Genomic DNA, 14,667 nt, shown 5'->3' with positions numbered 1-14,667 from the left:
CATTGGGCTTATTTATTGTACGATGCATCTATCCTGACACCCTCGGTTCTTGACAAAAATATGCGACTGAAAATACCGTAAGTGTTTTGGATGTAAGCCTGCAATATCCACAAGCAATACAATCAGGGCTAAAAATGCTACACGGGGCTCCATATGCTGTATCTCTTAATAATCAAACCCGCTCCGCTCTACAGGTTTCCATCATTCCTATTCCACCAGGAACTGCATCCGAGCACTGGCAAGTCACACCTGGCAGCGCAGTGATCAGGTACTCCCGTGCAGAGAACAGGAGCTTATATAGTTTTCAGTTAATCAATTCTGAGAGCAGTGCTTTCTACCTCTTGGATCACTGGGACTACTGTGAGATAAAGAAAAATAAATAAATAAAGAGCCAACTTGAAGAATGTGTATGTGTTGTCCTGCATGGGTCAGCCCTCCCAGATGGGTAACTTGTCCAAAGTTTAAGTACTTTCAAAGGGGAGCTTCATTGACTTCAAAGGCAGAGTCAAGTTCCTGATGACTAACACCAGCTCAGCACAGACTTACATTTTATGAAATGTTCTCTGAATTGACAGAGAGCACAGGCAAAACCCTGGTAATGGTTTCACCCCTGCAAATGCAATGTTGGAGTTCTGCTTCATCTGCAAAAGACACTATGTTACTTAGCTTCTGTGCCTAGTTATCAGGAGCTAGGGAACAAGAGGGGGAAGGGGGCCTCTCCATCTTCTGTTATGTAGATGATGCTTTTTAAAGAGGATACTAGTATCCTGACTGTGTGTATTCTGGTCCCCTGGAGCTCTGCCACCAGAGGCTATCATCAGTCCTCCTTGCTCTGCACTCAGGTGCCCTCCACCTTTCATTCCCTGATGGAAATGACCATGGCCCTTTCTCCTTTTAGTCTTTATTTTGCAATAAGTAGATGAGGAAAGTCCAAAAAAAAAAAAAAAACAAAACCACAGGTTTGTTTTGTTCCTTTTGCGTGTGTATGTTCATATGTGGGGACATGTGTGTGCAGGAGTATGCATATAAACACACACACACAGGCATGCGTGGAACACAGAGGGCAACGTTCCACTTTTTGTTTGAGACAGGGTCTCTCACTGGCCTTGAGTTCACCAGGTAGGCTAGACTAGTTAGCCAGCGAGCCTCTGAAAGCCTTGTCTCACCTTTCAGGAATTACAAGCATGTACCGCGATGACTGGGCTCTGAGATTATAACTTAAGTTTTTATATTTGCAAGGCAAGCATCTTATTGACAGACTTCTCTCAACTCCTAGGTAGAGTTGAGATCTTCTGACTGCTAGAGACTTGACTACAGGTTTTGGAAAGGACTCATAGCTGAGGAAAATGCGAGGCTTGTATTCTAAGGCTATTATACCTTCGAGAGGATTAGCTTGCTCACATGCAAAGGGATGGTACACACAAAGACGCACAGGGCAAACACAACTCCACCCTTTCTCTCTTCAGATAAGAAAGCACTCAGCTCTGTGCTAGCATTTCCAAGATTGGTAATGGCTCTCTGCCACCTTTGAAGGCCCCTCCCTACACTGATGCCAGCTCTCATGGCCTCATATCATGCCCCGACCCTTCCTCAGGTGCCATGCTGAGGATGCTGAGGACGAGAACGGCAGCAGTTCTGTCAAACGTGCATCTCTCATCTGTGTTTATCTCGTAAGCTCTCATCAGAAAACACGCACACCATCAGTCATTGCTGGCTGACATTATGAGCAGGTTTCTTCCCTTAAGTTTTATACTTTTCAGCGCTGCTTATCTTTTTTTTCCCTATTTTAATAACAACAGGTAACATCTTACAAGCAAGGGAAATCAAAGGCTACTTCCACCTTGAAGTGAACTGTAGTAAACAGAATTAATATGGACTTCGACTTTTATGCTGTTTAGGAGCTACTCTAAATGTTAACACCAAATCATTCAATGCAGGAACCGAGTCTGCCTGGAAGACGCACAAACGTCCTTCAAATGTTCCCTAGATTTTTATTCCTTAAAAGAGTGGCAGATGTCTGACTGTAGAACGAGCCCAGCATCACTGAGTTCATGTCACGGCTGAAGTAAGTCTCCAATTCTGAAAGCTTCAGTTTCCATTCGCAGGCCCTTAATGTCCTCCAGGCCTGCATGCTACCTATAGTACACTTGGAAGGAAGTCCACAGGTAGCTGTTTAGGAGGGTACCTTGAAATGTGTGTCCTACTGACTTCTTGGGTCCCTGTCTCTGAAAACCAAACTTTAACCTCTTCTATTGGGTCACTTTTCCTCCCGGTCCCACTGAGAGTCTGGTGACAGCGTTGCCTATCTCTGCGGTACCCATTGGTTTTTACGCCCAGTGAATGGTTCTCACAGAGCTGAGGGTGTGCACATGTGGTCCCCAGCTGGTGGTAGTTTTGGGAGGTTGTGGAGCCTTTAGGACATGTGGCCCAGCTACCAGAAGAGGGTCACCTGGGATGGCCTTTGAAGATGATAATGCCCTTCTGGTTCTAGCCTGACCTTTCTGCTTCTTGTCAGTCACCATAAGTCAATCAGCCACTTCATGTTCCTGCTGACAGAGATTAAACCAATTCTGCAGCCACGCCTCCTCACCCTGATTGGCTGAAATCCCCTGAGCTTATGAATCAAAACATTTCCCTTAAGCTGCTTCCATCAAGAGTTTTCTCACGCCAATGAGGAGTTATGGACACACTATCATACATGCTGCTCAAAAGGGTTTCTACGGCCCTGGGCTGTTTATCTTGGGGTAACAAATCCCTGTCACAGAGGACCCTGCCTCAGGTTTAACTAAAGAGCTGCTTGGCCATAAAGGGAGTATTCAGATGAAGTCCACTGAAAACACTTTATCTGCTAAGACTTAGCCCTGTTCTATGTTCATTTTTAAAACGACCAGCTCTCTCAAATTTAAATATAGTGAGAATCCTCGGGTTTTTGGAGCTGTGCTCTGTGTGTATATGTGTAAACATTTCAAAACACGTTTTTCACTTTCTGTGACATCCTTTTATTAGAAGCCCAAAACTGGTCAAAGGAAAAGCAGCATTCACAGAGCTCTCAAATTAAAGTCATTTGGGGTGTGCGTGTGTGTGCACACGTGATCAGGTATATGTATATGTCTGGCACACAGGGACATATGTATGTATGTGGAAGCCAGAGGATACCCTCAGGTATTGTCCCTTAGGTGCCATGTACTTCAGTGTTTTGAGACACTTTCTTTAACCTGGAGGTCCCTGATTAAGCTAGGCTGGCTGACCATCAAACATAACACACTTGCCCATCTGTACTCCCCAGTATTGGATTATATCAGCTACCACTGTACACTCTTTAAAATGTACGTGATAGGGAATGACCTTGAATTCCTGATGCTTGTGCAGCAAGTTTACTACCTGGCCCTTCAGGGTCAGTTTGCATGACTTTTCTTGATCACCTACTACAAGGCTTTGTGCATGAAAGAAAATTCGCTTCTCAACTGAGACAGCACAGAATTAGATCTACATTGCCCTGCTCTGAAGTGCTAGGGTTATAGGTCTGTGCTACCTTCAACTCATTTTCCTAAGTGAGACTCCAGTTCAAAGACAAGCAGCTATAGGCCTGTATCCTTAGCCCTGCTAAGGGAAGCCTGTGCAAGCAGCACATGCATGGGGAGAAATAACTAGCACATTAAAGCAGGATACCAGACAAGGCTTGCCTACAGTGATCACCTGCAATGTATTTATTCAACTTGATCAACAAATACAAATGGATAATTTATACTGTGCCAGACATGCAGAAACACAACAGATAAATATAAAGATGTTACCTAACTGCTTGGAATTTATATGTGGAGATGGATATTGAATTAATCAAATATTCAGAATATATTTAAAACAACACAGCACAATGTCCTCTGGTCTAAGGATGGGTGTGTAGAAGAGTACTTTGGCAATGCACCCAACATGTGCTAATTCCTACCATCAAAATGAGCGTGGAGAGGCTGCAGTCTTCAGAATGTCTGGCTAGTGTGACACTGTGAGGGGACGGGGAGCTGGACATGAACTTGGAAGCCAGATCACACAAGTGTCTTATGTGACAATGTAAGGACAGGCTGCCTTCTTAGCTCTGGAAGAAGTACTTAAAGTAAGAATGAACCAGGAGTTAATGCACTTCCAGGAAGTTTGCTCAGGCTCCTGGTTAGGAAACAGATGTAGAGAAATGGCTGGAAGCAGAGAGGGCAGTCTGTGGTTCCTTGTAGCTCTGCACCTGGGCTAGCTTCCCTTGGGGCAGGGGTGTGATGAGGGTGAGTCACTGCTGACAGGTTCAGTGGAGACGGGAGGAAGAAGATACTTTAGAAACACAGGTCTCACCCATACCCAGACAGAAATCACTAATCTTAACTATTGTCACTAGGTTGATATTTTTTAACGAAGAATTTCATTTCTGATTCTCAAATCTCTGCCAACTTGGAAACAGACATGAGTTTAATTCTGAAATCTCCTTAAGAGTCCTTGGCCATGAACTTGTATCACAAAACCTTTTAGAATGAAATTGTACCTATCTCCCTAAAATGAATGATTCTCATCCTACTTACTGTCAGGTCAGAAAAATTGGGAAGGCGCAATGGTTTTTATAAATGGAAATGGGGAAAAAATTTATCTCATCAGTATTTCACAGAATGATTTAGAAATGGACGTTCCTATAAAGTGAACTGAAAATATTTGCTTGGAAGAGCAAATGAAAACAGACAGCACTTAGGAGCTCAGATGATGAAAAGAATTCATGGGGCTTAAAAATGACAAATTGATCCATTTTAAAGCCAAATTATTTACAGTTGATGTATCTGCCAAGACCCAAGGCCACCGCAGAGATTTGCATGGACAACAGGAGCAGATCCAAACTGCTGAGGTATGAGGCCAAGGTCATCAAAAGTGCGAAAATTGGACACCAGGTCTGTGTCAAGGCATAGGCTGCTCTTTACTTTTGCCTCTTTCCTGTATCGGCTTCCAAGTCAAATTTCTTCTCAAAGACAGGTGAAGGGAATTCATGGAGAAAAGGAGAACACTGGGAGGATGGAAAAAACAAAATCTGAGTCACAAAAAAATGTAAGAAATTTAGCCAAATGGATGTTCAGGTGCTTACTGAGGTGGGATAATTTGACTGATAATCTGAAGCCATTCTATCTATTCCTTTTCTCATCTCCCATCTTCACTGCTTTTCCTCACTGTCTGAAGAAACTTTGATGTGATCCAAGTGGTGGCTTTGGGGTTGGGAAGCCCAAGAGTGCAGTGTGAGAGGCAGTGCCTATCACAGAGAGTGATTCAGGCTGGAGCCACTCCATGCATACGTCATCGAAGAGGGCTTGTGTCTCCCAATCCATCCATGACCTAAGACGTCTTATGTCTCCTCAAGCATATATAAGAGATCTTGTATCCCCCTCACGTCTTAATATCTAATCCCAGAAATTTCCTTCAGTATATCTTGCAGGCTAAAGGGATTGGAAGCGAAACTTTCTATTGCTGTTTTGAAGACACCACCTTGTCACTGCTTGTAAAACTTTGGGTGTTCCCAGCCTGCCAGACTCCAAATAACTTCACAGTTCAGCCACAGTTCTTTACTCTGCCCTGAGTCTGGGCTTTGTAAGACTATTCAACTCAGGTCATTTGAACTGATAGCTCAATGGTCCTCCTTCATCAGCTTTCAGTGTGTATGCTCACCAGACTTTACTCCCCAGGAGAAGAGGGTCTAGACAGGCCTGTCTGCTGACGTGGTATCTATTTCTCTCCACAGTTCCTGGGAGTCGGGTATTCTCTGCCTTAGTCTCTGGATATCCGCACTATTTTAGCACCTAGACGACAGGCAGTATGCATTTGTACTTCCAGTGCCTTAGTTCAAGTTCCATACTTGGGAGTTCTCACTACTTCGCTGAATGAAAAGATGAATAGATGGCTGAGTGAGCGGAGGATACATGGATGAACAGAAGACTGGCGAGCGGGGAAAGAAATGGACAGATTGACAAAGGGAGGCTGGAGAAGGTGGGATATGACCCAGCATGAACACAGGTGGGTCTGGCTTACAATTTGTTTGGGTGTGCAATTTAGAGTTTAAAGCCCCCCTACAAGATCCCTGTGTGCGATTTAAACTGACAATTAAAATTAAGCTTCTCGTCAGAATGATTACGTTGGGTCACAACTTAAGTTTTTCAGAGACGCCTGAAATCCCACAGCAAATGTGTTTTATTTTTTTACTGCCATGTGGTAGAAAAATCTGTGACGGTGTAGAAGTCCAAGTATTAAATTAATTAAACATCATTAAGACATCACTTTTATACTGCAAGAGTATACAAACCCCACAAACTTAGCATTTAAACTAAATCTAGGGAGTTAAATTCTTATTAAGAGTAAGCTATGGGGACAACCCAGGAGGTGGAACAACATTAAAATGCTAAAACCTTCGGCTCTAATAAAATCTCAACTGCCTAATTATTAAAAAACATTAAAAAAGAAAGAAAAGGTATGGCAACAGAGGGACCCTGTCCATCATCGGAGGAAGCCAAGTGTGTCAGAACCTCGGGGGTATAGCGGGAAGCCAAGCAGCCAATAGTGAGGACCTGGTTTAGATACTATTCACTGAGCTGGGATGGAATCTACATGGATCACAACCCAGGTACAACTGCTGCACTCTGGATTATGCAGCCTGCAGAACTGACACTATCTGTCACCACCTGAGTGGCTCAACCAGCACCTGGCCATCCCTCACCCCCGTGGATTCCCTCCAACCCCTCGGAAAACATCTCCTAGTCACCTGTCCCATTGGCAGGACACCATCCAAATTCCAACCGGGGAAAGGGAAACAGCTTTCCATCCACCTGTGCAAGCCTCACTGATCACAGATGTTTGTAATGTTCCCCTGCCAGGAGCAGTCCTTGGCTGAGAGTCCGCTAATCATGTGCAGTAGCTGCCAGAGTGCCAGCATGCCACGCAAGCTGCCATCTCTGTCCTGGAGCAGAACCCAGGTGAGGACAAGCCCCATGCTAGGAACCTGCTCTGGAGTCCAGCAGCACCCACCCTCTTCGCCTGCGGTAATCAGAAGCCAGCAGACTGTGGGCAAAGCGGTTAAGAGAGCTTTTCTCCCTAGGAATGCAACTCAAGTAATTGGCTTGTTGCTCACTAATGACATGGCAGCCCCCAAAATAAACTGCCAGAGAATTCTCTTAACTGATTTCATGAACGTGGGCTCTGTGGATGCTTGATGCTAGGTGTCAGCCGGGTAATTCAGAAATACTTCCGGGAAGATGATATACAAACACAGGTGCAAACAGCAGAGACCACCCTGCTCCCGGAAACCATGTTAGTAGTGCAAAGCGGTGGCTTCCTGTCAAGATTTCACAGCATGGAGGTGTGTAAAACAAGTCCAACATCAGCACAGCATGGCCATGGAAGGCTCGCACTAACCCCAGCTCGGGAGACGCACCTTCCAGCTGCACTCGATTTGTCTGAAGGCTGAATGCGTCTCTGGTGAGGACCCAGGGATGGCGATGCACACATGCACACATGCGCACATGCACACACTTTGGCATCTCTATGCTTTCAATGTGGGCACCAAGCAGCACTTTCCTGCTTGGACATTAACACAAACTGACACGGGAAGCAGCCCTGAAGTCAGCGTTCCAATCGCCACAGCCCTGTGCCATCAGAATCACATCAATTACTGCAGGTTTTTTTTCTTCACAGAACGGGGGAGTTGGACTTCAGAATGCATAAAGCTCCCCTCGCTCACCTCCTTAATAAACTTCTGCCTGCTGCTGCCATGCTTGGAGACAGGTGGAAAGAAATCAGCTGCAGCGCCTGAAGCTGCAAAGTTTTAAAGGTCCTCCTCCGGATGGCACAAAGCCACACATTTCCACGTTCAGAAATCTGCTAAGTTACAAGGAAGCTCCTTCTTCTTCCTAATATTAATGACTCAGAAAGCTTCTCCCACCTAGTTCAATTTCACAGGCATTCAAATCACAGATTTTGAGTTTTTAAGCGGCATTTTAATTTGTTGTTATCGCCCTAGGAGTGAAAAGCTCATACGACCAAACACAACACTGTAGCCTCTAGGCTATTAGCCAGCATGCCAAGTAGGTAATGCATCTTCAGGGAAACCAGATTAGAAAGGACAGTAAAACATTGATTTTTTTTTTTTAAAGAATCCTATACCTGCAGTATAATGCTGCGAAAGCTAGCTAAACAACAAAGGACATTTCCCCAGCAAGGAAATGTCTTAGTCTCAGTGCTGGGCAGTGAACATTATTCCACCTGAGCATGGACATATACAAACATAGCAATTCTTCTCCGAATTCACAGGTTTTGTGAATAATTCCCCACTGAGTGCATACGGAAGCTCTGAGAGAACTGGTAGCCATGTGAACGGCTGCCGGGGAACACCAGTTGAGAAGCCAGCGAGCAAGCAGGTGGAGCCTTTTCTCTCTCTTCCTCCCCCAAAGGAAACAATAGCATTTGTATCAAGTTGAAACAGCTCAGAAACTCGCCCATTCAAAGGAGTTGTGAGCATTGGTGCAGGGAAGCCAAATTGCATTGTTTTAATCCTCAACGCTTTTGCATCCTGCTCACACATCTCTACATAGTTAAAAGACAAACCCAAATACCATTTAGATCAAACGTATCTCCAGAACTTAATTAAACGAGCCTGTGCTCCTGGCTCCTGCATCCACTCTAAAACACATTTATTACGGTGAATTCAGGCAGCGGACCTTCCTTCCGCTGGGGTCCCCTGCTCCCCCCCCCCCCCCCACAAGCACCAAGTAAATGACAAGTCCTTACCGACTTTGGACTCTTCTTGGGAACTGGTAGCCCTAGAAAAAAAAATGCAACAAGGGGGGGGAGACATCATTAGCATATAAATGTTACCTTTTCTTAAAGAACAATCCCCAGGTGTTTCATGGCCACCTAGTCATCTGCAGAGTTCTGTCAGAGTCCTCCCCAGCATCGGAGTTACCAGGCTGTTCATATCGAATCAAAGCTGAGGGAGGAGGAGAGCGAGAGGCAGGAGATCTATCTGCATTAGCTATGCTGACTTGTACTGCAGCAGCCTGGAGGCTGGGAAAAGAAATTCACAGACCTCAGCGGCCTGGGAAATTGAACACTTGGACAGAATCTCAAATGCTCTTCTGGATTAAGAGAGACTTAACTTACAATTAAGTTCAGGATATTCCCTCTCCTTCCGATCCACTTGTCAACGGAAATGGACCAATCAGGACAGAGAAAAGGATATATATTTAGTTTTAAAGGACAGCATGGTTAAATTTATATCCCCCCACCCTGTCTTTTTATTCCCCTATGTATTTCAGGCAGAGAAATGCCTTCTTTAGCTTGGATGAGCTCAGCCTCAACACAAAGACGAATGCTCTCTCGCCAGCAGAGAAGGGTAAAATAGGAGCACAAGTTCAAGTTGGTCTAGGATACCCTCTGGATCATCAGCACACATCTTGATATCTGTCAGTCATCTAAGCAGCCCCCTAACTTCGCTTCTGGAAAAGACTGGGGCTTGGAGTGGGCTCCGGAGAGGTAAGCATGCCATTTGGAAGGAACAAGGAAAATTTCACAAAGCCGAGAGAGAGAAAGACAGCGAGGGAGAAAGAGAACGGCAAAGGAGACAAAGGTGGTGGCTGAACCTGGTGGGCTGTCCTCAGACCCTGTCCTTAGTGGGAGGGAGGGCTAGGGCTGGAAGGAGCCAGTGATCTCATCACTTCTAGGAAAGTGAGCAGCAATCAGAGGCAGGCTGATGGGGACCCTGTCACCAGACAACAGTGGGGAAGGGAGGTGAGAAAGGAAAACAAGCACACAGTGTTGTTTGGAAAGTAATCATCTCCCCAGCTGCCACCTCTTCCTCTGTCCCTGTCTGAGCAGAGTGAGACCACAAGCTGTAGATCCCATCTGCACCAATGCCAAACATTCATTTGGGGCGCGATGATTCTGCATGGACATTTCCGCCTGGCTCTGAGAAGTGATTCTGATGGAGCCTGATGAATTTCAAGTCTTTGGGAAGTCACTTTTCAGATCTGCCGCCATGCTAAACCAGCGGAAATAAGAGGAAGTGGGTAGCAATGCTAATGTTGTTCACCCTACCTCAGAGAAGTCAGGGGCACTCGCAAGGCTTGTCACATCCCAATAATGGGGTTTCCATGGTTTGACAGAATAGGTCTCAGATCTCAAAATGTAACACTTCATTAAATATAAATGCTCAATCCTAACACCCCCTACCCACTTTGGGGAGCAGAAACCTTCAGTACTAACAATATTTCTCAAGGTTTCTGGTGCCAAGGAAGAAGCTTCAGGAACATAGTTAAAGAAATTGTGACAGGGCAGAAAGTGTGACTGTTTCAAGTGACACTAAGGCAGGCCGTCACTTTGGAAGCTTTGGCAACTTAGTTTCTGCACTAATGAATGGAAAGAGCGAGGTTCACTTTTAAGACTGTTAAAGTAATTAAATAGCACAAAATATTTGAGAGCCTCTGTCCCGGATGTTCTTTTACCTTCCTTGGCTGACATCATCTATGAAAAAATGTTAGGAGTAGCCAGTTTCAGTTAGGGGAAAATCATTTTGCTGAATTAATTAACACACAAAAAGATTTAGCAGAGGATTTACTTACAGATTGCAGACTGGGTTGAATAATTTTTACATGATCTTAAGAATTGGGTGCTTTTATTGGTCAATAGGATGCCCTTAATGAACTTTATCAAATGATATTACTGAGTTACTGCATACATTCTGAAACTACATACTATATATATGTATATAGTATGCATAAACTATATACATGGTTATGTACACATTCTCTCCTAATTCTTACACATTTACTTGGAATAAACTAAAGTTTCATTTAGTTAGTTTTTATAAAACTTGATTGATCAGTATCCGCTGACTTCTTATAGAGTCTCTAACTAGCTTTGTAAGACTCCGGTCTGGGCAGTCACCAACTGTCCCTTAAAACTGACATTTGTAAGGCAATGGTATGCCATTCTCTGCCACAGAGGGACCATCACACATTCCCTACGCTGCATCCACAAAGAGGCTCACTGCAGCATCCTGATGCGGGGAAACTGAGAACCACCAGAACTTGTAAATAGCTTGTGGGGTAATCAACCCACAAAGCACTCCACAAGCTTTGAAGGAATGAGCTCTCTCTACAGGCAACAATGCAGAGACTGCCTCCAAATGAGTGTGAACAGCACAAGAATGGTGGTTATAAATGAAGGGAGGCAGTAGACTCAGACACACAGTTTTGCCGTCTGTGAATGTCCCCAAACCAATATCATGGACATCATCATTACCAATCTCACTAAGGTAATAAGATAGCAAATTTAAAATAAAAATTAGCTAATAGCCCTTCTACTATCAGCAATATCAACTAGTATGAAAGAAATGGGGATAACCAATTAATGTATGTTTGTGTGTTTCCTCTAGGAATTGCCCATATGATGTTCTAGAAGGTCCCAGCTAACCTGACCACCCCCAACACACACACACACACACACACACACACACACACACACACACACACACACACAGAGTTTCTTTGTGGAGCAGTGGCTATCCTGGAATTTGCTCTGTAGACATTGGCCTCGAACACTCTGGGATCTGCCTGCCTTTGTCTCTCGAGTGCTGGAATTAAAGGCATGAGCCACCATGCCCAGTCCCATAAAATTGGATTTTGCAATAAGTAAGAACACCTCTTTATAAGAGGCCTTTGCTTTTCTTTGTTAGTCAGCTGCTGAAACTTTCATTTTCAAAGCCACACCCTTTGACAGAAGCCCAAAGTAGGTTATGGCCACAAATTAATATTTAAAGAATCAAAATCAAGACACTTCACTTGACTGCTTTAAAATGGGGGGCTGGGGATCAAAGATTTGTTTTAGGCCCATATGGCCATTAAATCTTAAAATCTAATAAATATGAATGCTGGAACAAACTTCCTTGTTACAATTTATAATTTATTTCTGTAAAAACTATTTAGAAGGATTGAAAGGAGTTGGGAAAAGCCCCAGAACAGTCACTTTGTGGACACATTCTCTAAGCCCTAGAAACCATGGCACACAGCTCTCCCCAGAAAGAGGCAACTGCACACCACTCCGTGCTGTGTAGAATCTAGGAGGCAATGTTAGTCTTTTCTTTCTTCATGGCATAGCCCTGGATTGCTTAAGTAAATTTCTTTTTTTGTGCACCCGGAAGTGCACATTTCTTTTTTTGTGGCAGCTGGAAGGAGGGTTGTGCTCTATAAACTACACCCCATATTGCTTGTGAGGCATATGGGCCCAAGCAGCACCTGTCTTAATGGGCTCATATGGTCCACTCAAGGTAAGAAGGTCCTCCCCCGCCCCCAAGAGGGAGAAGAAAGCATTTATGGATGGCGCCATCTGCTCTTAGCACCCAAGCAACAGCAAATGCTACTTCTAAGAGACTCCAGAAAACTTTTACAGGGAGGCATGCGCTTAAGGCGTGAGCCTGCGTGTGATCTATGCAGTGAGAAAAGCCTGGGCCCTGCATCTCTAAGCTCCCCAGCAGAGAAAACAAAAGGCAAATGATCTGCTAGTGAGGGGGACGCCACCATTAACACAACAGGAGTGCTCTCTCCCCCACTAAACACCACGGGCCCCAACTTTGTTCCCAGACTCTCTCACATTGCTAAATAGAAGAGTGAGATTTTAGATGAAATCTTGTAATGGTTGGGCACAAGTAGCTTACAGGGAAAAGTAACACTACAAGCCTTTGGGAAGCAAGGAAGTCATACACAGAAACATCATTTTCTTTGGCTCATGGGATTCCAGGTCCCTTTACTACCTATGTCATTATCTCCTGCAATAAGGACAGCTTTAGTTATGAACGTACATATACACATGAATGCTATAATAAACAAAAATCTGCACGCTTGCGAACAACTGCAAGGGTTATCATTCATTTCTGCACCTTGCAAGTCACTTCTTTCCCTGAAAATGAACACAGACACATCACTCTCCCCTCCTTATACTAAGAGGATTGAACCTGGGGTCTCAAGTATGCCAGGGCAGTGCTGTACCAGCTGAGCGACAGCATCAGTCCTTGGTTTTGTTCTCTTTTTATTTTTGAGACAAGGTCTCAGGCTGGCTTTGAACTCATGACTTTCCTGTTTCAACTTCTGAACACTAGAAATAAATGGTAGGCTACCATGCCAAGCTGCATGCATAATTTTGTCTAGGTAAACATTTGTTCTTGCCCTAAGGACAGAGTAAAATGGTGAAGAAATAGGGGTGCTCAGCTGAGCTGTCAGGAAAGCTAAACAGAAACTTCACTTCAGACCAGTCACTGTGACACACAAAGAGGATCTAACTAATAATAAAATGTACAGCGTCACCGGCTGGCACTTCCTTCATTATGGCTTCCATTCTCCTTTCACTGGGTCTCCAGACACGGCCACCCCACTACAAACACTTTGCTTTTCTTTACGCGTTCCAACAAATTCTAGGTCACTATTATGCACGCTACTGAACACACTTCCTTTTTCTTGAAACTGGCTAAAAGGAAGTATCTAGAAAATGACTGTGAGGGGAGGAACTGCAATTGAAGAACACATTTAATATTATAATAATAATAATAAAAAATAGGAGGCTGGAGAGATGGCTCGGTGGTTAAGAGCACTGACTGCTCTTCCAGAGGACCGAGGTTCAATTCCCAGCACCCACATGGCAGCTCACAACTGTCTGAAAATGCAGTTCCACAAGATCTGACACCTTCACATCAATGCACATAAAATGAAGTTAAATAAATCATTAAAAAATTATTTTTAAAAAATAATAATAAATAATATTTTGAAGCAAGACGCTGCTCTGAATGCTGTTTCTGCTAGGTAGCAAATAGCCCTGTTTATAGTGATGAGCTGATCTGCAGACATCCAATGGGTGGGACAGATCGCTGAGAACAAGGCTCCTCCATGAAAGCAGAAATGACGATAGTTTGAAAACAAGTACTTTTGAAACAAGCCATGAACATCATTCCTTACCAACTTGCTTTTTTGTTTGTTTTGTTTGATAGAGAACTCGTAAAGGGGATATAATATAACAGACGTAAATGAGAATGTTAATTTCCACTGACCTCGATGCAGATAAAATTTAAATGCAAGGGGGAGCTCAGGCTGGAAGGAATATGGAAAGAGTCACTCACAAGTTTAACCACAGTGCAGGGAAGCCCTACTACAGGACACGAGTTAAAATGACTTAAAGCAGTGAATGAGGCTGAAGAGGCTGATGACCTGATAAAGAGAATCCGCCACGTAGTAGGTAAATCCTGTTGAGAAGTTTCTTCTTTGTTGACAATAAATAATGAAAGAGGCTGGGCCTGGGAACAGCCAACTTAAACTCTGGTCAACAAAGTAGTAAAGCCGAGAGACAGTATTTTAGCTGAGACCAGAATCATAAGAAGGAACCTGGCATGAGATTATTCATCCAGCCAAGATTTCCAGAGCTCTGCATATGTCTAGCAGAGCATGGCTGTGGAGATCCAGGAACTTGGGATATGACCTTTGTGCTAGAGAGGGTCCCAGTCTGTTCACAAACCCGAAATAACAGAGTGATGAGCATGAACCACCATGATAGAAGGCCACCCTACCACATAGAGAACAGAGAAAAGAAACCAATTCTGCCAGGAAGAAGGGAGCAGACGGG

At 44.2% G+C, this 14,667-nt stretch overlaps 1 protein-coding gene across 37 annotated transcripts in view; it reads right to left on the bottom strand.

Moving 5' to 3' along the window:
• The window catches only part of Magi1 (membrane associated guanylate kinase, WW and PDZ domain containing 1), a 625,393-nt gene that overhangs the window by 31,796 nt on the left and 578,930 nt on the right, over positions 1 to 14,667 (bottom strand). For all 37 annotated transcript variants that reach the window (XM_075983419.1, XM_075983417.1, XM_075983421.1 and 34 more), the window contains one exon: positions 8,794 to 8,825. In XM_075983419.1, coding sequence (XP_075839534.1) covers positions 8,794 to 8,825 — 32 coding nt within the window. The remainder of the gene's footprint in view (positions 1 to 8,793; positions 8,826 to 14,667) is intronic.

This window comes from Microtus pennsylvanicus, chromosome 8, assembly GCF_037038515.1.
Source record: "Microtus pennsylvanicus isolate mMicPen1 chromosome 8, mMicPen1.hap1, whole genome shotgun sequence".
NCBI classification, from domain to species: domain Eukaryota; kingdom Metazoa; phylum Chordata; class Mammalia; order Rodentia; family Cricetidae; genus Microtus; species Microtus pennsylvanicus.
The sequence above is the reverse complement of the archived record's forward strand: the minus strand, read 5'-3'. Positions and strand labels throughout refer to the sequence as shown.